Below are 25173 nucleotides of genomic sequence, written 5' to 3' on the forward strand. Positions count from 1 at the left end.
CCCAGTGGAAAGAAAAATAGTAAACATCCAGTGAAACATTTTCCATTTATGGAAGAGATTTTAAATGTCCATGCAAGTGTTGTATAAAGAGTTTTGTCTAGATTCTTTTCTCATATTCTTCCTTTGACCAATAAAAGCTCTCTACACAAGCCTGCCATAAAGAAACCTGAGGGGGAGAAGCAATTTCATGAGTATTCATCCAAGCGAATAGAGGAGGACCAGCAACACCAACATCCCCTAACATAAGATCTCATGCAGTGCAACAAGGGCACTGAACACATGCTTGGCCACACAGTCACACAAAACAACTTATAAACCACCAACAAATATAACTGAAACTGTGTTATGTACCACACATGGAACACATTGAAGACAACTTATTTGACAGTCAGTGTTAAAAATATAAATATATACACTTAAAAATAAACTAACTTTCAGTAATACATGAAAGGGTGGGGAGAAAAACACCAATAACAACATTAGTGCCGTAGGAAATATGACAAGGAGATTAATCCAGATACTGTGCTAGAACTCACAGGTAGGATTATCTTCTTAGAAACAAGCTTGAAACAGTTAGAAAATACAATTTTTCAAAAGGTATAAAAATCATCGATCTGAAAATGCAGCAACCATTTTCCAGCTCTGCTGGAATTTATGCTTAAATTTGACTAAGTTTAAAAAAAATGCTGAAATATATATCCTGAATCTATATCTGGATGCATCCCTGCTTTTGGATGTTATAAAAGCATGAAATGGTTTCACAGACAAATTGCAACATATAGCAATAATGAGCTTTTGAATCGCCAATACTCACACATAAAAGGGGGCCTGATCATCAGCAGGTGCTGGAGAAGATCTAGAATGTGAAGCATACGATGCAGCATCTTTTTACAATGGTGTTAACAAATGTCAGTGTCTTGTGCTGAATGTGAGATGCATACATATGTAGTTAAAAGTGTGTGCTCCTGTTCCCCCCCCCTTTTCTACCTCCCTCCCATCTACACCTCCCCCGGAAAGCATCTGCTCTTTGCTGGTGTCTATAGCAGTGATTATTAACAAGCATGGAAAAATGTAACTGCAATCAATCTTTTATTCCTTGATCAGGAATTCATCCCACACTTTAGGTTAAGGCAGGTGAATTCTGATTCAGCTCAGTAATTATCTGGCAGATGTTACTAGCAGCTGCTGCTAAGCACAAAACCCTGGCTATTATTACAAGAATATAAGGGCTCCTGGCAAGGTGGAGTGAGAAGTGAAACAGAATGCATTCTGGTGAGGCTACACATCTGGTTTTCCCCAGAAAATAGTGAAACCTGGAACTTAAACTGGTTGTTCTTGAACTCTTAAAAACTCAAATTCTACTCTCTCTCTCAAACATACACATTCACACACACACACATACATACATATACACATTTTGTCATGTATTGTGACTTTCAAGAATACTAAAGCATTTTCTCAAAAGCATTTCCTAAAACCAAACAATTTTATATTTTGTTGGGGGGGGGAGGGTATGCAGTTTTTTTTCTTTTAGATCTTTTTAGATCTAAACAAGGTATCCATAATTCAACAAAACTTTTCTTCCCTTGTAGGGAGAAAGCTCTCAACAGTTAAAAAACTTAAAGTTGAAACATCAGTAGTCCAGAGGTGAGACTTCTGCTCCTCAATCACATAATTCAAGGGAATGATGTTTCCTTTAATGGATCAAACAGCTTCATGAATATTGACTTTTTTTTAACTTAGCACCCATTCTAGTGTGGGCTATGAAGGACACACACACACACACACACACACACACACACACACACACACACACCCCCTTCCTACTTTGTATTCTACAGGCATCTGAAGTAAGACTTGGTGGTATTGTATGTATGGTTCCTGCCCCCCCCCATTAGATTAATACATTTTTTCTTTATTTTTTGACAATTATTTGCCAGATCTTGTCTCTAGATGCTCTTGATGTTTAGACTAAAGCTATCTTTAACATGAAGTCAAAAAATTATTATAAAGAATTAAAGAAAGAAACAATAGAGAAAAACAACAATTTCAGTTGTGGAAAAGGGATCAAATTCACCTCAGTTCTTCTAAGTCACCTGTTGACTATGGCATGTCATTCTAAATTATAGTCACAATGACCCTAGTCACAAGAAAGTTTTCAAATACTATACTGTACTAGAACAGGATAGAAAAGATAGAAAGCAGGTACTGAGTTCTAATTCAGATATCTCAAGAAAAGAGAAAGCATTAGTTCCAATTACAAAAAACTCAAAAACTTAAAAGTCATAAAACAGCAAAAGAAAAAGAGACTCAGTTATTACATTATTCATATATGATGCCTCAATTAAACTATACAAATTAATATTTTTCAATAAGCAGTTTTATCTCTATTTCCCTTATTTTTGAAGAGAAATAAATGATAGTAAAAATAAACACTGAAAATGGGTTTTTTTCATTTGTGCAGATAACAGTTATAATTTTCACATACTTAAATTGTAGTTAAAATTATTACGGTTACATATTTGATTTTTAAATTTAAAGATGATTAAGACATGTCAATATTGAAAGACCATTAATGAAGTTGGGGGAAGGGGCTATATTGTATAATAATAATAATAATAATAATAATAATAATAATAATAATACCTCTTTTGTATATAACCAATAGAGTCAACCAGAAAAATGTCATAAGATATATTTCTGCTTTTTATTGAAAGGAGAATGAAAACCAGATTGCAATTGTGGCTTTTTCTTTATGAAAATTCAGCATACTTTCTTTGTAGGAGAACCAGTAATATAAAATGCATGTCAGTAAAATAATGTGCAGTTACACAAAGTAATCCTAACTCCAGTTCCAGATGAACATCATGCTTGGGTGCTTATGAACATCAGATTTGGCACTATTATATTCCCTATACAGGAACGAAAAGTGTTCTCAAAGTCAAGGATAGCAGGATTCTCAGTTATAAGGATGAGGAAGCCCAAGACCTAAAGAAAGATGCCTTGAAAGAGGAAGTAAGTAGAAGACATTGGTTTCAATCAAGCTCAGATCCTCTGACTCTATGGAACTTTGCTCAACTCAACTGATCAAGGAAAATAAGCAAAGGATCTGAAAAAACTGAAAGGAAACTTGCAAACAATCATCTTAGACAATGTGACTATAAAAAAACAAGGCTTACTTTATATGCGGCTTAAGGAATGGGGCTCAATACTTTACAGGTTTATGTCAAATATATATACAAGTTTAGTGAATCTAAAAAAGTTAATGTTTTATCTTCCTCAAAAACCACTTATTATTTAGGAATGTAGATCCAGAGCTAGGAACTTTTTCTTTGTTCATATAACATAAATCCTTCATTTAACAGAGAAGGAAAGTAAGGAATAGAAATTTTTTGTTTGCTTCATTCTATTTTACTTGACTTACCAAAGTCACAAAAAGCAAGGGTATTATCAGGTATCTAGAGAAGGGTAGGCAAGAGAGCATACATTGAAGGATAGGGAGATTTTTTTCCCAGGACTAATTCAGAGACTCTCTGGTCAAGCTGTTAGCACTGAAACTTCCTTCAACGTTCTAAAATCCATAGGTGTTCATTAATGTTCAATTCAGTTTTTCCTCTTAATGAACCCTACACTTCTATAATATATTGAGTGCCCAGAGAGTCACCAAAGCCTCCAATGTTTTCTCAGTGACAGGCTTAGGGGTACAAAGGTCACAGCAACATATCCCTAAGCTATAGTTAAAGACAAAACAGCATTGTTTAAATATGAATAGCTATTGTTCAATAGGAAAGAGAAATGCAAGGAATGAGAAAGTTAACATGGAATTTGTTTTTTTGGTGTTTTTCTGTGTTACCTAAACATTCAATGTGGTTTTTGGAGTATCCAAAGAGAAATGAATGTGTAAGAACATGACAAAACATTTAAAATATACAATTTACTGTTTTTAATGTTTAATAAATCTTATATTGATTGAAAAGCCATAAGAAAATTATAAAGAAAAAGAAAATTGTAAATTGATTTTTAAATTTTCAATTTTTTCATGTCATATAGGCCTTAGTGATTTTAGTTTTAAAAACTTCTTCCCACCTACTACTTACTTTATGTCAGGTCCAATGAGAGAATGTCTCCTTAACATGGCTCTTGCCTGGGCACTAGTTAGATTGGTGGTAGATTCTTCATTAATGGATAAGATACAATCCCCTACACCAATGCGGCCATCACGACTGATAGCTCCACCATGGATGATACTTCGAACTATCATTCCTGAGCCATCTTTGTTAGAACTTACCGTCATCCCTATGAAGAAACAGAAATAAAGGATTGTGTTGTATACATAAGTTTTCAATATTTTGGTTAAATGGGGCCTATGAATGTCAGAACAAAGTGCCTTTTGTTAGGTTATTTAAAACCAATTAGAGGGGGGGAAAGCCACCCAACTACCAGGGGAAGGAATTAATTTAATTTTTTTTGAAAATTAAATTACTTTTAAATTAATTTAATCCCAAATTAAATTTATTCTAATTTAATTTTAAATGAAGTTTACTAAAGATAAAATGTTCAATATACACAATTTAAAAAACTAAATGGGTCTGTATCACAGAACAGATCAGTTAATAAAACATGCAGTCCTCTAGATGCAGAGAAACATGGGCATAGGGGGTTGTGAGATCAGTTGGAGACAAACTTTGTAAATCTTTTGTTTGCATTGTTAAGGGAATCTTCTTTCTTCTTTTATCAGCTAATTTAGGCCATACCTGAGGGCCTGACCTTCAACCCCTTTGGGGATTGCAGGCACTGGAAACATCCAAGACCACCCAAAAGAGACCCCTCCCCAAAAGGCAAAATCTCCAGTGTAGGATTTGTTCACTCCTAGGGTCATCACCCCTCCCATGAACTCTGAGGGAGAATTTAAGGAGATCCAGGAAGGGGCTCTGTCTCTTTGACCTTTCAGACTCTTGGTCTAGTCTTTAAATTCTTTTTAACTTTTCTATCATTTTCTTACATGTTATAAGTTCTTAAATAAATCCCTATCTTCTTCCCAAAACCTGCATGTCTGAGTCACAATTCATTAAGGGGCAGTTGTCTAATTTAAGAAACAAGTCAGTGGATACACTCTTGACTATCAAGAAGATAACACTACTCAAATGCTATCCCCTAGGTTGTTTTACTGACAATGTTGAGAAATTTTCACTGATCCAACTACACAGTGATCAAAAGCAGCTATCCAAGTTCAGCTATAGTGTTATCTCCTACAAGAAGCCATTTCTAATTGGTTGACAAGAGTTTTTTCAGGATTCAACTCATTTGGTATCTCTCTCTCTCTCTCTCTCTCTCTCTCTCTCTTTCCTTACCTACCCACCCCCAATCCAGGAGACAGCTTTCATTAGGCAAAAATGAGTATATATGTGTGTGTAAAATTATTTCACACACACTTCTATCTTTCTCTATTCTCACTAGAACTGAAAAATCATTTAGTCACTAAGAACTTAAATCATCTTTGTAATGTTTTTCTAATCTAAACCAATATAAAAAGTTTTTTTTTATCTAAACTAATCTAAAAGTTTCATTATTACTTAGGTTCCTATTATGCCTTTCCTGGGTTATAACAACACCTTCCTAACTAATCTCTAAGCTACAGTCTTTGGACATTTTCTTTCCTTTATAAACATGATGCATTTGTCTGCTCATAAATTTTAATTTCATGAATACAACCATTCTCTTTTAGCAATTCTTTGCATATAGTAAGTATTTGATAAATAATTGCTAAATTAATAAATGTTATCTTTCTTCAAAACTATTTTTTTAATTTTGCAAGGCAATGGGATAAAGTGACTTGCCCAAGGTAACACAGCTAGGTAATTATTAAGTGTCTGAGGTATATTTGAACTCAAATCCTCCTGACTTCAGAGGCAGTGTTGTATCCACTGACACCTAGATTCTCCCTCTTTAAATGGCACCCTCCTAATGGCACCTCAAATAATAAAGTCTAAATATTTTAGCTTGGCTTTCCAAGCCTTATACAATGTAACTCCAATTTACCATTTGACTTTATCTCATATTCTCCAAACAGATCCAGAACTTTTTCAGACTTTGTACCTTTGTTCATGTCATGCTCTCTGCTGAGAATTCCCTCTCTCTTCTTCTCCTACTCCATCTTACTCTATGTCTAATGAAATAATACCCATTCTTTAGGGATCAACTAGTCAGCATGAAGTATTCCAATTCAAAATAACTGCTAAAATATAAAACTTTCTATGTTCCAGTCACTGTATTAAGCTCTTTATAAGTATTATTTCATTTGATCTGCAACAGCCCTGGAAATTAGGTTCTACTATTATCCTCATTTTCCTAGATGAAAAAACTGAGGCAGAAGCTAAGTGTATGCCCCAGGGTCACCCAGCTAGTAAGCTTTTGAGACCAGAATTGTACTCGGGTCTTTCTGACTTGAGTTTTAGTGCTATATAAGCTGTATTATCTAGCTGTTCTTAATCATCCATAAGTGATTTCCTGCATCTTTTTCATCTTTATCCCTCCATAATCATAGTTAGCATAATGTCTTGTAAAATATCTAAATAAAAAATGATTACTGAACAAATTTATAGGTAAGTTCAGCAAACAGAGCCAGAACATGCACATTGTCACATAGCTACCATTATCAAGAATAGGTCTTGAACCCAGGTCTCTCTGGCTACAATGCTAGCTCATCATAATTTTCTCCTTCAGTCTTTAATTGGTTTCTAATCTTGTTTGATACTGCTTTCACATCAATCAGAGACAACACCTTTTCACCATACATTAAACATACATTAAATCTAAAGACTTCTCACCAAGACAATAACACCTATCCTAAATGGTTTTACAGACTTTATTTTCATTCCATTCCAATACATCCTTCACAGAGATGCCAAATAAATATTCATAAATGACAGAACTTGACCATGTTACCCTCTAAATTCCCAAGTCTGTGCTAGTTGCACCCCCAAAATTACCAAGAGATTCCTATCTTATAAATTCCTCAGTCTAACTCCACAGCACTCCACAATACTACTCTCACTTCTCTTACCTTTCAAGTATTACTTTAGCTCATTCTCTGTAAGGCATCCTCCATTATAGTCAAGCTACTAGCTATTCCCCATAGATAAAATTCTATCCTCTGCCTCCGTAACTTTATACCAGGGGTTCTCTACCTTCAGTTATTTCTCTTCACCTATACCTCATTGAATCCTTTACTTCCTTAAAAGTACAGTTTACCTTTGGCACAAAGACATTTCTGAATCACCCAATTATTAACCCTTTCTCCATCTTGAAATTATTTTGTTCATACTTACTATTTACTTCTATATGCACACCGTTGTACCCAATATACAAATGTAAGATCCTTGAGGCAGATATTTAATTTTATCCTTTTATCTCTGACAACTAATACAAGAATCTCATATATATATATATATATATATATATACACACATATATATATATATATATGTGTGTGTGTGTGTGTATATATATATATATATATATATATATATATATATAGTAGATTCTTAATAAATATTTGGTGAATTATTGAATTGTCCCTTAATTTAATAAATGAATGGATAATATAACAGAAGAAAAAATGAAAATGTCAACTTGTGGGCAACTCAAAAACATTACAATTTAGGAATAAAAGATTATAAAGGAATAAAACGAGACTTTATTCTAACAAGGAAAAAATAACATCTCAATTTTTTTATCTTAAACAATAAAACTATTGTTATTTCAAATACTTCCCTATATAAGAAGATGACATGTTTACCTTTTACTATTTTCCAAGGGCTTAATCATATTGATATAGATTATTTAATCAAAAGTGAAAGCTATGTCATGGTTTGGGTTTAAAGAATTACTGCAAGTCACAATTGATGACATTAACAGGAACACAATGTCAATTCTAAAATGAATTTGTTGGCACAGTAGCAGCTTTCAATGATATTAAATCTTACCTGTTTAGCTTTCACTTCAAATTAAAAGCAATTAAGCTCTGTGTGCAAAATTGTGGTCATATCAACAAAACAGGTTCTCAAATTGGAAAAAAGAGTTCAAATTTATTTAAAAAGGGAAAAATATATTAAAACACAACACAAAATGGCTTATCACTGTTGGAGGCTATCATTCTTGAAGTGGGCATGAACAAAGGTAACTGATGAAGGCCAAAACTGAGAGTAAGGCATGAGAGATGACTCAGTTAGGACTTAGTCACTGTCAGATTATCTGCTCTATTTGGTGTCCAAATCTTCAGATTTCTTTACCCACAACCCACCTCAAATTAGTCAAGTGCCACTTTCAAAAGAAAATCTCTGATCAACACAGACACAGGAGAACTATTGCATGTCTCCTCAAGACAAAAGATATTGCAACTACAGAAAGAACTTGCAAAGGAGAAAAGAATACAAGGAATAGAAGAACCATCAATATTATATCAACTTTTCCTTCAATGACACTGCACTTCACCCTGTCCCAATGAATGCTGATTATTTAGACTATCACCACCAAAAGCCTTTCTTAAATGAGCTATAAGTAATGTCTATTCTAAAAAGGCAAAAATGGATATTTGTCTTCCTAGAGTATGACCTCACTTCCAGGGCTTCAAAGATGTTTTTCCTCCTTGCTGATGACTGTTAACTTCTAAATGAAGTCTTGACATTTATTACACAAATACAAAAGGAAAATTAAATCAGATGACATTAAAATGCTAGTGTAATGAATGAATTCTTGTGAATGAGGCATTATGTTTCAGGAGACTTATGAGGGTCAATGCTGTGATCCAAGCATTAAGAAAAGTATCATTGTGAATTGTGGTTTTGGTGTAAAAAAATAATTAACGTTAGCTTAAATCAAATGCTATGCTTTAACTGCAGGTCTGTATATAACAAATTATGTATGAACTCTGGGCTTCTTCTGATATTACAAAAGTCCTCTTTGAAATAGCAAAAGAAAAATGTACAAGCACTTAAAACATTTATTCAATATGGTGCTTTATGAAGATCAGATGCAATTATTTGATGTTTCCAAGAAGAGATATTCAGTAAATATTTGTTGAATTAAATTGCTTGGTTTTTCTCCTGTGCAATCCCCTTATTGCAAAGTAGGATAATCCTCCCTCTGGCCCCAACTCTGAAGTGTAAGTATACAAAATGTCACAGAAGCAGGCATTCCTACTCCCTACATGTCCTCTACTTCTACATCCTCTATAAGTGTTTCAAATCCTCTATAGATAACTTTGAGAACAACAGTACAAAAATAAGTTTGAATCCCACGAAGATAAGGTTGGCTTGTGCATGAATTCATAGGATTACTTGAGTCCAGGCTGGATTTTAGAAATGGAAAATCTTGCTTATATAAGTACAAGACTAGATTTTTTCAACCATGAATGTTGTGCTTAGGTACAATGAATTTAATGAATTCAATGCAACAGACTTTCACAATAAATTTTAAGAAAATTTCAGTACATGATTTAATTTTCTCAGTATAGGTTATTGTATCTTATTTACAATTAAACACTCAACTTTTATTTAGCATAAATTAGGGTACACAGATTCCTCTGAGAGAAAAATAAGTCATGGGTAGAGGATATTGTGTGTATCTTGGAGTCAAGAGGGCCTGGACTCAAATTCAGCTTCATACACTTAATAGTTATCTAGCTGTGTGACCTTGGGCAAGTCACTTAACCCCATTGCCTTACAACCCCCTCCCCCCAATAAAGATAATAAATAATTCTGCCAAAGAACTTGTTAGGGTTATAAAATTTTAAAAATAATTCCTTCCCCCAAAGAACTTTTTCGTAAGGGAAGAAAACAAAATACTCTGAGGAAGAAAGGGGTACTAACAACTAAGATCAGGAGGTGGCACTTAAGTTGAGCAATGAACATTACAGAATCTTCAAAATGGAGCAGAGTGGGGACTGTGCAAGTTCATTGAGGTGAAAGAGGATTCTGAATCCCGAAAAGAAGCTGTAACCCCTATACCTGTTGAGCTTTAACATAAAATGATGAATGAGTTTTTTTGAAATAAATGTGATAATATATGCCAGAGACCTTCAATATAAGGCTGAAGACATTGTATGTAATTTCTAGAAGCAAGAAAGCACCAATAAGTAAAGCAATAAAATCAGAACAATGCCTAAGGAGAATAATTTTTTGCAAATGTTTGGACAATAAATTGAAAATGGTAGAGACTGAAAGAAGGAGATCAATTAGGAGGCTATTGCAATAGGCTAGCCAAGGTGATGAGAGCCTGATCCAGAATTCTGACTCTGTGAACAGTGAGAGAACAACAATGCAAAAGTTGCCTAATATCCAAACTAACTCATAAAATTGATTCAAAAATGTGTTGAGTTATTAAAAGTTTGTACTTGTATCACTCATACCTAACAGTGTCTGGGACATATTAGGAGGTTAATAAATATCTATGATTAATTGAATCATATAATAAAGAGGTTCAAGACAGATATTAGCTTTCTCCTAATGTAATATTTTCAGTTTTGCTTTAATTCATCTGTGATTTGATACTGACACCAAAAGCCGATTCTGATTTGAGTCCTATATCAGTATCAGTATCCAATCCTGTACCGTTTTGTGGAGGTATAATCAGTCTCAACTTTAAGCTCTTCCAATATGCCAGAATACATCAAGGACTTTTATGCTTTTGGCACAGCCTTCAAGAACCTATGGTCACTTGCAGCACTAAAATAGAATTTCACAGAACACAGAGGAGACACTCAATAAATGTAATAAATGTTCAATCAATTAAATTGAAGTTTAATTTTTATGCTTTTCTATAATATGCCATTGTTTCCCATCTCTATGACTTTGCATGGATGATTTTTCTTACTACCTCTAACCTCTCTCCACTTGGAGAGTTTGTTCTTAACTATTGCCAATGATCTTTGAAAGATCATAGAGGGGGCAAAAAGAAATACTGTAAATTAGAGAAAAGCATGTGTTCTGATTTTTTAAAGAGAAAGAAAAAAGAATCTTCAAAGTAAATTTCAGATCTTATTTGCAAAGAGATGATAAATGAAAAAAAGAGAGAGATGATTAATGAACATCTAGAAAAGAAAACAGTGATCACAAAGAGCTAGATTAGGTTTTCTTTTAGGAATTTTATTGTTTCTCAGTTGTATCAATCATGCCAGAATCTTTGGGACCTCATTTGAGGTTTTCTTCATAAAGAAAAGTGGTTTGTCTCTTCTTTTTCCAGTTCATTTTACAGATGGCGAAACTTAAGCAAACGGTATAGTAATTTGCCCAGGGTCACACAACTAGTAAGTATCTAAGGCTGAATTTGAATTCAGATACATGAGTCTTCCCAATTCCAGGCCCAAAAAAATCCTATCTGCTGTGCCACCTAGTTTCCATATGGCTATATATGGTCTATTTATTAGGAAGAAGTTATATCAAAAGATGGCATTATAAGATAGTGATGGATTACTATTGTTCCTTAAGAAATGATGAGAAGGAAGATTTCAGAAAAACCTGGGAAGACTTACACAATTTATTACAAAGTGATGTGAGCAAAATTAAGAGAATACTGAACACAGTATCAGCATTATGTTAATAATTATCAATTGGGAAAGATTTAGCTATTATGATCAAGGCAATGATTAAGACAATTCCAAAGAATCCATGATGATTTTTCATTTTTGCTATTTCCACAGAAAGAATTGATGAACTCTGTGGATTTTAACTGTCTTTATTTTTCTTGTATCATATGTTTTCTTTTGCAACATGGCTAAGATGATTTATAGGACTTCATATGTATAATAGATATCCCAATGCTTGCCTTCTTAAAGAATAGGGAAAAGAAGAGGAAGAAAACTTGGAACTCAAAATTTTAAAAATGGGAAATATTTAATGAAATAAAAAATTTGTAAAAAGGAATAGGGCATATCAGCCTAATAATTCATATCCTCTTTGGGCAGAATTAGTAGACTGATTGAGCTGAATAAGCTCAAATTTAATCAAAGTAATCAAAGTAAATGTTAATTGGGTTAAAAAAATCAACTTCAGTAGAAGAAGAGAAGGATGAAGAATGTATTGGCAGCAAATCATCACAGAAGATATAGCAAATTAAAGAGAGACTATTGTGGCATGGTAGTCAAGAAGATCTCAGGGACTTAGGCTACATTAGAAGTAACATAGAGGGACAGGTAGGTGGAACAGTAGAAAAAACACTGACCCTAGATTCAGAAGGGCCTGAGTTCAAATTTGACTTCAGACACTTAATATTTACCTAGGTGTGTGACCTTGGGCAAGTCATTTAACTATATTGTCTTACCAAAAAAAAAAAAAAAAAAAGAAGAGCAGTGAAGTAATAGTCCTGTCCTACTCTGCTTTGATTAGTGTTAGGTGCCATATTTTAGGGAGTATATTTGGGTCTTCAAATATTTGACAGGAGAGCATATAGATGTGGAATTATAATGCTTCTACCAGGCTACCAAGGGCAAAATTAGGAGAAATGGATATTATCAGAAGCAAATTTAGGCTTGATATGGGGAAAGCAGACAACTTAACAATGCTAAACTCAATCAAAGTGCAATGGGTTGTTTTAGTAGAGAAAACTCTTCTTGAGTGATATCTTCCTTCAAGCAAAAGCTAAATGGTCATTTGTTGGGTAGGTCCCAGAGAGGATTCTTGTACAGTTTCTTGAACTGTAACAAGATTCTTTACAATATAGAGTTTTTGTGACTTTTGATCTAGGCCTTTTTCAAAATAAAGCTCAAAATCCCTTTTACATGTATTTTATATAATTTTCTTCATTCCCTAACCATGTACTTCTTTCATCCTTATTCATATTCTCTTTGTAAACACTATCATTTCATTTTGAGATGTGGATGTGTGTGTGTGTGTGTGTGTGTGTGTGTGTGTGTGTGTGTGTGAGAGAGAGAGAGAGAAAGAGAGAGAGAGCAAAGTTCCTATCTTCTTTTATAGGTCCCCATGGCACCTAATACAATGCTCTGGATATGATACAAAGTCAGTACATTTTTTTGATTAATATAAATATTAGAAACAGATGTTAAAATGTATGAACAAGGCATATAGTCTCAAAGGTTTGTTCTGGCTAAACCATTATAATGCGATCTATTTAGCTTCAAAGCACATCTTAAATTCTGGCATACAGAACAGAAAGGGACTACTTTGGATAAGTAAAAATAAATAAAAGAATAGGTTTTGGGTACGTGATGGAGACTTAAGCCCTAAAAAAGTCTATATGGAAGGAAACTGATCATGAGAAAGTACATACATGAATTCTAAATGTATCAGTAACAAAAATATTTAACACAATCGTATATTTATTTCATTATTAAGAAAAAATGGGAAGATCTGAAACTACTACCCTTACACAGCTGGCATCATTATAGTAGAAAACAAGATGTATTTTGAGACCTGGAATAATTCTCAATGAACATATTTGCATCACATCATAATAACTCACATTTGTAGATATAGCTTACTTCAGAGTTAGAGTTAGGGATTCTGTTTTTAAGTACTCTCCCCTCTGATGAAAGGACTGTTTACAACTTGGTAGCTTAACCAATATTTCAAGACCCAACCCAGCTACTCTTGGACCAAGTCAACCTCCCTATGGAAACTCAAATCCACTACTGTAATTGTAGGTAATTATATCTCTTCCTTCATATACACATATTGGAAGTCTTTCATGAGTTCTTTCAAAGAGTCAAAACAAAGAAAAAGAAAAAAAATATTTCTATGTTACTTAAGAACAAAAGAGTTCAGAAGACCTGAGAGTAGCTTTTCAGCACTAGCTCATGCTGAGCTACCCCATGTCTGGAAGTCATTCATACTTCTAATTCTGGGCTCCTGATTTTTCACCTTTCTCCTCATGTCTTGCTATTCTTTAACACCACCAAATCCAGGCTCTCTGATTATACTGTTACTGACTGAGCTGTGATAGTTAAAGCTATCTTCTCTGCAAGAAGCAGAACTATGCAGAGCAAGGAGAAAAACTGAATCTTATTTTTTTATTTTAACCATTACCTTCTGTTATCAAGTGAAAGTATTCTTTGTATGAATCTTTTTAATTTTTGCCCCAATTTGAAGCATTATTGTACTTGCAAGGATTATTGTAATAAGATACAATGCTTTATGGATAGTAAGAGACATGAAGTATGCCCAGCTAATTGATATTTTATTTTGCCTCTGGCACATCCAGTTGCCATTTTTAGTTGCTATTTCAATGAATAGAGTAAGTTAAATACTAAGAAAGACTTACTCTATCAAGCAATTTACTTGGCAATTTACTGTCAACATTTAAAGAAACTAATAATTTAGTTTCTCAAATAACTTGGAATTTTAAATTACTAACTTCATTTTCTATAAATTCCATTGCTGATATAATTTTTACTTTCAAAAAAATGAACACCTTTAAATAATTAAAAGAAATATGTACAATTACTAGCATGAAATATAGTCTTTCCACAAAGTAGTTAATCATCTGTAGGAAAATAGAAGCATGAACTCACAAAATTGATGAGGATTTATACAAAAAATGTACTAATCATCCATTTTCTTAGTTTTAGAAAAGAAATTGTAGCCTTCTGTGAGTCTAATAGTACTGGCAAAAATTCATAAAACATGACCAAAGAAAATCTTTGCTTAAGATTAACTATACACATATAAACCACATACATACATTTACACTGAGAACAACTAACACTTACCTAGGCTAGAATTGCCTTTTGCTATAATAATAGTCTTCTCAAATGACTCTTTGGATAAATTGTGGAATGTAGCACATTCATCAGAGGAATCCAGGGAATCCGTTGCCACTATGGATTCTGGTTTCTGGCCAGAAGAAAAGCAAGACATGTGAAAACAAAAAGAGAACTTGGAAATATGATTTCAGTAATAGGATGTTCTCCAATTTATTCAAGTTTAATTCATCAATACAATAACTAAAATGAGCTATTTTTTTAAAGCTCAGTGAATCAATAAAATGAAATTTAATCTGACACATTGGAAAGATTACCAGATTTAGAGTCAGAGAACCTAGGTCAAATCCTGCCTCTGCTCTTTGTTGCAAATCACTTACTTTTTTCTAGGCCTCAATTTCTGCATTTGTAAAATAAGAGAGATAATTACAGAAACACTGAGCTCTAAGTTTATGATTCCATAACCCAAGACATGCAAAAATGATGCACTTAGAACCCTACTGCAATTACAAAATCTGTAGCAAACAAAATTTTACTTGCCCAGTAGAATCAGGGAGCATGAATGAAGCAAGTTTTGCATTAGGATAATATTTCATATGCTACAACGTAACACTGTACTTAGCTACAACACAAAACTACAATTGCAACACAAAATATGTAGCAAGCAAAACTTTACTTGTCCAGTAGAATCAGGGAGAATGAATGAAGCAAGTTTTGCAATGGGATAATATTTCATTTGCTACAACATAACACTACTTAATTACAACTACAACACAAAATCTGTAGCAAACAAAACCGTATTTATGAAGTAGAATCAGGGAACAGAAATGAAGTATTATCCATTGCAAAACTTACTTCATTTGCTATAACACAACTACAACACAAAACTGCAACTGCAACACAAAATCTGCAGCAAACAAAACTTTACTTGTCCAGTAGAATCAGGGAGCATGAATGAAGCAAGTTTTGAGCTGGATAGCACTTCATTTGCTAGTTGAGATTCAGTCCAAATTTCTGCATTTTCACATTCAATTAGGTTCTCAATAGCTGGTGCAGGTAGGAGATCTGGGCTGGTAAAGCTAGAAGAAGGATCCATTCTCAAGTCCACTGAAGATATGTTTTCATCTTGTGTTTGAATTAGATCCTTACTGTATAGATCCTCATTGGACATTTGAAAATCAAGTAGCAGATTTGAAGAGTTTTCATCAGCATCCTGATGAAAAAATAATAAAATCAAGAACCATAACCATAACTCACTTGATTATATCAACTCTGTAGTAGGGCATAGTTTTAAAAATTACAATTTTAAAGTAATAAGACAGTGATAATACAAAACAATTATTAGCTAACATAAAACTCTTTCTTTGAGGTCTTCTGCTTTATCGAATGCTCTTCCTTAAATTCTTTAGAATACTAATTTTTTTTTAAAACCATATGAAACAAAACATATGTTCTAGTGAGTGGTTTTTATATCATGTACTGCTTGCAAGACCAGCTAAATGTAGGACTCTTCTGAAACAGTTTTTTACTATATAAAGTCTCAGAGTAGCTAAACAGTTTTACTCAAGGATAAAACTATTCCATTGACAGCTTTCTATGAATTTTTTTAAAGAAAAATAGCTAATTTATATTCATAAATCTCAATGCCTTGATATATTTAAATAATAATAATGTCTATCCTTCATTTTCAAAGAAGACCACATCAGAGAGGTGATGACAAGAAAAGCATGTAAATTAGACTTAGTTCTCCTCCAGAACCATCTGGGTCCAGTGGCCAGCTATGAATCAGGGCAACTAGAGATGACCCTGTATGCAAGGCAATCAAGGTTAAATCACTTGCCCAAGGTCACACAGCTAGTAAGTGTGAGGTTGGATTGGAACTCCCATCCTCCTAATTCCAAGGCCAGTGCTCTATCCACTGCACTACCTAGATACCCCTAATATCTTTAAATAAGGATAATAAACATAAGGGTAACATTAGCTCCTTGAAGGTAATAACTGTTTACTTTTTTAAATCTTTTTATCTTACTAATTTTGAAACCTGGAGGTGGCCCTGGATGCAAGGCAATCAGGGTTAAATGACTTGTCCAGGGTCACATAACTAGTAAGTATCAAGTATCTGAGGCTGAATTTGAATTTGGGTCAGCTAGGTTGTCCAGTGGAAAGAGCACTGGCCCTGGAGTCAGGAGGATCTAAGTTTAAATCCAGCCTCAGATACTTAACACTTTTGTGTACATATGCATTCTGATAAGTGTGTGTGTGTGTGTGTGTGTGTGTGTGTGTGTGTGTGTGTGTGTGTATAGAAATATACACACACACATATACACATTCATGTGATTACATACATACATCTTCATATGTTTGTATGTAAATTATTTTTTTCACTATCATTTTCTCTTTTCCCCACACTTTTTTTTAGTTTTTTTGCAAGGTAAATGGGGTTAAGTGGCTTGCCCAAGGCCACACAGCTAGGTAATTATTAAGTGTCTGAGGCCGGATTTGAACCCAGGTACTCCTGACTCCAAGGCCGGTGCTCTATCCACTATGCCACCCAGTTGCCCCTTTCCCCACAATTTTAATCATAAAACTAACAATTTTTTTAATTCTATCAAAGGAAAAACAAGATAGGACAGGAGTCTGGAGGTCCATGGGGGAAAAATTGCAACTTTACTTCAATACAATTAATTTTCTTTATAATACCTTGTTTGTAATTTATGCATTTACAAGCATTATTATAGGAAATGGTGCATATCATGCCCTGCCAAAGGAATCCATGACAAAATCAGGTTAAGAATTCCTGACGGGGCGGCTAGGTGGCGTAGTGGATAGAGCACGGGTCCTGGAGTCAGGAGTACCTGGGTTCAAATCCGACCTCAGACACTTAATAATTACCTAGCTGTGTGACCTTGGGCAAGCTACTTAACCCCATTTGCTTTGCAAAAACTTAAAAAAAAAAGAATTCCTGACAGAAGATAACAATGATAGAATAGTTTGAAATCCTTCATCATCTCTTGACTTACATCTCTTAAGTCAATTAAAAATGGTCCAAATAAAAGAAATAATAAACAATAAGATTAAGGATTATCTGGAGGAATGTCATTTGGGTCTCAGTCTTCAAACCCTTCATACTGAGAGTCAGTATCACATTTCTTTCTGTTCTTTGCACATATTTTATTAGGTGTCTCCCATCCTTAGAAAGTTACCCCTTTCACCTCCACCTTCTAGCTTCTTTCAAGTCTTAACTAAAACCCTACTTTCTACAAAAGTCTTTCCCAAGTCTTAATCATAGTGTCTTCTCCCTGAGATCAACTCCAATTTATCCTGGGTATAACTCTTTAGTCATAAATATTTGTCTATAGGTTGTCCTCACGTAAAACTTTGAGCTCTTTGAGAGCAGAGGCTATTTTCTGCCTTTTTATCCTCAGAACTTAGCATGGTTTAGACACTTAATAAATTGATAAATTGACAAATTTATTGACTGGCCACAGAGGTAAAGTGGTGCAATTGATAGAAAGCAAGATTTGGAAGAATTGTGTTCAAATCCTGCATCAAACCATATGGCCACAAATAAATCTGTGTCCTCATTTGTAAAATGGAGATAATAATATGACACTTATAGCTCCTACTCTGTTGGGATATTTTGATGATAACATCACATGAGTCAATGTATATAAAGTATGCTCAAAATTTTAAAGTTCTATGAAAATGTGATTTGGTTCCTACTTTTGACATCTGCTAGCTAAATTAAATTTGGGCTACTATTTTATTCTCTGTAAAAAGGAGATGCTAATATTCATATAAGTGCCCTGATATGGTTTTTATGAGGCATTTTTGATATATAAGTAATAAATATACAAATGAAAATTGACTTGTTATTTATTTGTTATTTGCTAACTGTTATTGCTCTCTAATTCCCAAAGCTGTTATAAACTGTTATATAAATAATGAAGAAAAAGAATAGGTACTGTTATACAAGATTAAATTGCTATAAAATAATTTGGTGTTTCATTACTTTAAATTATTTAATTTTGAATTCATGATGAAAAACCAAATAGACTTATTAAAATTAATTGATATAACATAGCTAACACCACCGAATAGTTTTCAAATTATGTAGAAGTCATTTAAAAATATACCCTCAGAAAGAGAAAGAAGCTAAAATTTATATTTAGAAAAATATTAGATAAGCCTTATCTGAAGTTGAGTTTACTGTGAATCACATGTCCCCAAGCCATGTTCAGGAAACAGTTAATATAGATTCAGGGAAAAAAAAAGCTAGTCAACACAGCAGTCAACATACGCCTACTTCAGAAATGTGCATGCTGCTCAAATGCCAAATCAGTTTTATTTTTGAGTCTTATGAGCTAAAAGAAAGGCAATTTTCATTTGAGCTTTAAAAATAACCCTACAATTTTCCAACACAAATTGATCTCCAAATTAATTTATTTCAAAAAAAATCTGTGTTTATGTGTACTTCAAGAGAGATATTCTTATAGTCCCCTAAATGGGTAAAGTTGAATAAAATGGAGTAAAAAATGTTTAATAAATACCTACCCTATTCCCTGTGTTTTTAAAAGTAGAATTTACAATATTTAACTACCCATGGACAAAATTTAATGACTGGGATGAAGAGGAAAGTCTTGGAAGATGGCTCCTTAATTAGGTGCAGTCTTTCCCTCCTCAATTGTATTAAAACAACAACAAATTAGTCAAATACATTTTTTTTCAATAATATTAAAAGGGGGGGTGACTAGGTGGCACAGTGGATAGAGCACCAGTCCTGGAGTCAGGAGTACCTGAGTTCAAATCCAGCCTCAGACACTTAATAATTACCTAACTGTGTGGCCTTAGGCAAACCACTTAACCCCATTTGCCTTGCAAAAACCTAAATAATAATAATAATAATGTTAAAAGAGGAGAAATAAATGAAATTCTCATAAAGAAGGTAATCTTTGGGAATACTAACAGAAATACTAAAAAAAGTTTAAAAAAGAAAGAACAAAGGAAAGAAGGGAGGGAGGGAGGGAGGGAGGGAGGAAGAGAGGAAGAGAGAAAGGGAAAGAAGGAAAGAAGGAAAATAAACATAATATAGTAAAGGAGAAGAAATGCCCTGAATAAAGAAAAATATTGCTGCAACCCCAAGATGCAAGAATGTAGTGTTACCCTAAATCTTTGGAATGTTCAGAAACTTAAGAAGAAACATGTAAGATATTATTTGGAAAATCATATCAATCATAAAAAGAATACTAGAAGAAAAATGTTAGTGGTAACTTAAAAATAATGGAAATCTCTGGCCTGGAAATAGTGGAATTATAAGGTTTAGAAGTGCATAGATGAAACATTATTATTCAGAGATGGAAGGATAATAAAACAAAAATATTATTTTAACAGTGTAACTGCAAAAATATATATTTTTTTAGTTTTTTTCCTTTAGTTTTTACAAGGCAATGGGGTTAAGTGGCTTGCCCAAGGCCACACAGCTAGGTAATTATTAAATGTCTGAGGCCGGATTTGAACTCAGGTACTCCTGACTCCAGGGCTGGGTGCTCTATCCACTGTGCCACCTAGACGCCCAAATAACTGCAAAAGTCTTAAGTCCTCCTCAAAATAAAACAATAGAATTAAAATGCAGAGTTCAGAGAGACAATATGAAAATTATTGCTCTTCAAAAAAAAAACCCAAAACATATTCTGGGAAATTATGTAAAAAAACTTTCTGGGAATTTTTAGAAATAGACAGTATAATACAAACTGATAGACTCTAGTAGATCTTAATGGAGTGAAATTCTAAGTTCAGCTTACTCAGAAACATAACCACCAACAAAAATCTGCATTTCCATGTCAAAACTACCATTTTACTAGCAGACTGAAGGAATCAATTCACATATCAAGAAGCAGCAAGGCAAATCACATAATATTATAAAACAAGGATAAAAACATTCATTTCAACAGATATTTGACTACAATACTGAGCTGGGCAATGGGGGAAAGGAGGTATCAAAGACAAATACCTTCTACTTTTCAAGATTATTCATTCTACTGGAAGGATAAAATATGTACAGAGAAATTATGAAATAATTTTAAGAGAGAGAAAAAAGAAGAAACAACTTATGGAACCAGGAAAAGCTTCAAATAAGGATATTCTCTGAGCTAAGTACTGAAGAAAGCTAGGCATTCTAATAGGCAGAGTTGAAGTGAGAAGGCATTCTAGACATGGCAAAAATAATGCTAAATTTAGTGGAAAACCATTAGAAAATTGATTAAAATATAATCCATATGATTGGGAGAAATTTGTTGAGCGCTAAATGACCATCATATTTTGAAGGGGCTTAAATGCCAGACTGAAGAACTTATTTTTGAACAAGGCAATGACATCCTTATCTCAGAGATTTGGCAGTTGTGGTGAATGGTGAAAAACAAGACTAGAGCATGATGACCAATTAGAAAGAGATGATAACGAAGGAAATTCATATTTTCCTAGGGTCTTATTCTGAATAATTTACAAATATTTCATTTGATCCTCACAATAATTCTTTAATTCTTTATCACTTTAAAGAAACTGGAGCAGATGCAAGTAAAATAACCCTTGCCTAGATTCATGCATATAATCAGTATCTGAAATCAAATTTGAACTCAGATTTTCCTGACTCCAGGTCCAGCACTTACACCACTACACCACCTAGCTGCCTCTAGATTTAAAATCAGATAGAGGTGATATGAAAAGTTGAGGTAAGGGGCAGCTAGGTGGCGTAGTGGATAGAGCACCGGCCCTGGAGTCAGGAGTTTCTGAGTCAAATCTGGCCTCAGACACTTAATAATTACCTAGATGTGTGGCCTTGGGCAAGCCACTTAACCCCATTGCCTTGCAAAAACCTAAAAAAGAAAAATGAGTAGAGGTAGTAGTCATAATAATTATAAAATAGCATCCAAAGCACTTTACATATAATATCTCATTTGATCCTTACAAGAACCCAGGGAGGTATGTACTATTATAATACCCATTTTACAGTTGAAGAAATTGAGTCAAGCAAAGATAAAATGATTTATTCAAGGTCACGCAGTAAATGTCTAAGATCAAATTTGAACTCAGGTCTTCCTAATAAAGCACAGAGCTTGAACTACTGCACCACCTAGCTGCCTCAATGGAAAGTGGAATGACATGATACTATGTGCAGCAAGATCAGCAAAAGTTGATACCTGATTGGAAATGAAGATGCAAGAGAGGGGGAAAAATCAAAGATTATTTCAATAATGGGAAGTTGCAGGAGGGGTGCATGGTGATATCCTGTTTTAGAAGAGACATGGATTTAGAGGGAAGAATTAGTTCCATTTTGTACATTTGTTTAGAGTTTGAAATTTTGCAGAGACATCAAGGTATAAATATCTAACAGGAAGCTGGAAATATGAGCATGTAGTTCAAGGGAGAAATATAGTCTGGATTATAAATTTAGGTGTAATTTGAATTTTTGCTAATGAAATAATATTTAAGATAGATGTACCAAACTATATGAAATCAATACTCAAAAGAATGGATAATGGAAATGTTCAAAAGATCTGGGTAGTGAATCAGTTATTCATAGGATCACAGGGACCTCTGAGTTCAAATAGTCCAACCTTATCATTTTACAGATGAGTAAACTAAAACCCTAAGTGGTTAAGTGATAGAAATTTAATCATGTTAACCAAGTTATATTTATATTAACAATGTAACCCTCTAACCCAGCAATCATGCTACTAAGTTTACACCCCATGAAGGTTACTCTCAACAAGAGAAGATTTAATATGGAAAACAAAAAATATGCATTCAAAATTGTGCTACTCGTAATAGATCAAAGATGGACACAAATGTTTGAGATCAAGAATTGTAAAATTAGGTTGAATAAATTTTATATGGTTAAAAAAAGGAAGAAAATGTACTGAGTGTTAATGAATAATGAACGAAATTTAAAGATGATATAGGAGAAAGTATGAATTGATGCAAAGGGAAGAAATTAGTTAAAGAACAACAAATACAAAGTCTACTACTATGTAAATGAAGACAACTTGAATAGGTAATAAAATTCAAATTTTGTACATTCACTTGAAAACTTGTGTCAGTCTTTTATCTTCACAAATGACAAATGAATGAAATATAGTGCTGTGGGTATTTATTTTCATGGCTTTACAGAACTAGTTTCAAAAACTGTACTTTGGTGGTTTAATTAATTGTTGAGTTCATCTGGGTCATTGTATAGTATTATAACAAAATTTACTAATTAGAAGGCAGAGTTTATAGCTGGGTCATTGCAATCTGTGAAAGTAGAAACTTGTTGAATTAGCAAACTTTCTTTTAATATTCTTGAAACAAGATAGACATCATTTTGTTTTTCTTCCAGTTTGAGTTTAAAAGAGATAGAGGGTAAAGACTTGGAGTAAGGAGGACCCTGAGTTCATTTGCTTCAGACAGTTACAAACTTTGTGACCCGCAAGTCATCTAATCTCTTTCAGTAAAATGGGATTTATGCTACCATTTTTTCTCATAGAGTAATTATGAAGATCAAATGAGAAAATGTATGTAAAGTACTGTGCAAAACTTAAGCATCATATAAATTTTAATTTCTGTCAATATCTGAACACTATAGAATTCTTTGCTTGAATATTTGTCTTGGTGAAAATTTCTATTATTATGAGTAAACACAGCTGTTCCTTCTATTTTTAATTCCTCTTCTTTCTCTATTATATTATATTATCCTCCAATTTTCATGAGCTATAATACTATACTATACATTTATTCTTTTCCACAGACTAGACTTTTTGAATGAAAAAAATAATTTTTTCTCTTAAGCTAGTATTGGTATAACTAACATATACAAAAATTAATTATCATTATTATCACTATAATATAAATAAATCTGGGAAGGCAGAAGTAGATAAAGAATGGAATGGAAAAGGTTTCAGTTAGAGGGATAACATCATATAGCAGGAAAAACAATGGAATTGGAGTAAATATAACTAGCTTCAAATCCTTCTTCTGTTATTAATTAACAAAAAAACCAAAGTAGAACACTAAATTCAAGAGTGTAAGAAAATAATTTACATTCTCAAACATTACACTATAACTTCTCTTCAAATTTATTACTCATATGTGGTAAAAATAAGAGTGTCAATAATAGGAAAAACCTTAGATTTTTATTTAGCATGGAAAAGCAATCTAGACATTCTGACCTTGATGTCCTATAGACATCTAAATTCAACATTTACTAAACTGAACTCATTATCCTTTCCCTAAAAGCTTCCTCTTTTCAAGCTTCTCTGTTTTGGAGGAATACCATTCTACCAGGTACCGAGGCTCATAACTTTGGTGTCATCCTTGACTACTAATTTGGGCATACACACATATATCTATGCTTTATCCTTTCTACCTCCACAACATCTCTCTCATATATCCCCTTATCTTTACTGGTACAGGCCTATATTCTACTCAGCTGTCAAAGAAATATGCATGAAGTATCTGTCCATGTCACTCCCCTACTCAAAAACTCCCATAACCCTATTTTACCCAGAATCAAATAAAAAAATATAGTTGGCTTTTTTTTTTTGGCTTTCTCTAATTCTTCACTTGTTATTTACTCTGTGTTTCAGGGACAATGGGCTTTTTGCTTTATTAAACCCTCAGGGTGACATTTCCTATGATTTCTGATCTAGGAAGTATAGATTTAAAAAAATCTTAACAATTAATTGAAAACTAGAGTAAATAAAGTGCTGAAAATAGAGCAGGTTCCTGCCCTCAATGAGTTTAAATAATCAGACCCAGATCAGCATCCTAGAGTAGTAAAAAATAAAAAATAAATAAAAAAAATAAAACCTTGTCAGACCTGATGCCTAAGCTCTACTATTTCCTCCTCTTCTCTAATAGTTGAAGAGATCAGCTTTATCTTCAACAAGAAAAATTCCTCTACATAATGTTTGATACTATCTTTCCTTCTGAATGTTATTCTAACTACTATCCTCACCAAATTTCATTCCCCTTTTTTTTACTAGCTCTTCTCTACAATCTACAAATAAGTTCAAATGTCCCCTTTGTTAAGAGATCCTCACAAGCTTCCACTATTCTCAAAGCAGGAGAGAGAGAGAGACAGAAACAAAGAGACAGAGAAACAGACAGAGACAGAGGTTAGGAGGGAGGTCCCAAAGTATCTGTGTTTTGATTTTTTTTAAGAAGATGAAGTCTTCAACTATGAGTATGACTTCTATATGACAATATTCTTGAATACATTGTTTTTGGTATTTCCAAGGCAATGTGGTTAAATGACTTGTCCAAGGCCACACAGCTAAATAATTACTAAATGTAAATTTGAACTCGGGTCCTCCTGACTCAAATATCCATTGTGCCACCTAGCTTCCCCTTGAATACATGTTTAAGGAATGATTTTTGTTTTGCTTTTTAGTTTTTTTTGCAAGGCAATGGGGTTAAGTGGCTTG

The 25173-nt window shown here is 33.4% G+C and overlaps 1 protein-coding gene and 1 long non-coding RNA gene across 11 annotated transcripts in view; one reads left to right on the top strand and one right to left on the bottom strand.

Annotated features, from left to right (window-relative positions):
* Nucleotides 1-25173, top strand: part of LOC141495787 (uncharacterized) — a 235569-nt gene that overhangs the window by 207450 nt on the left and 2946 nt on the right. The gene's annotated exons all lie outside the window — the stretch shown is intronic.
* MPDZ (multiple PDZ domain crumbs cell polarity complex component) overlaps nucleotides 1-25173 on the bottom strand; it is a 301840-nt gene that overhangs the window by 76853 nt on the left and 199814 nt on the right. For 8 of the 9 annotated variants that reach the window (XM_074197518.1, XM_074197517.1, XM_074197516.1 and 5 more), the window contains 3 exons: nucleotides 15642-15926; nucleotides 14723-14846; nucleotides 4098-4296 (listed from right to left, as the gene is read on the bottom strand). In XM_074197518.1, the coding sequence (XP_074053619.1) occupies nucleotides 4098-4296; nucleotides 14723-14846; nucleotides 15642-15926 (608 nt within the window). Of the gene's footprint in view, nucleotides 1-814; nucleotides 857-4097; nucleotides 4297-14722; nucleotides 14847-15641; nucleotides 15927-25173 lie in introns of all 9 variants that reach the window. The other variant, XM_074197510.1, reaches the window with a different exon arrangement.

This window comes from Macrotis lagotis, chromosome 8 (assembly GCF_037893015.1).
Source record: "Macrotis lagotis isolate mMagLag1 chromosome 8, bilby.v1.9.chrom.fasta, whole genome shotgun sequence".
In the NCBI taxonomy this organism is placed as follows: domain Eukaryota; kingdom Metazoa; phylum Chordata; class Mammalia; order Peramelemorphia; family Peramelidae; genus Macrotis; species Macrotis lagotis.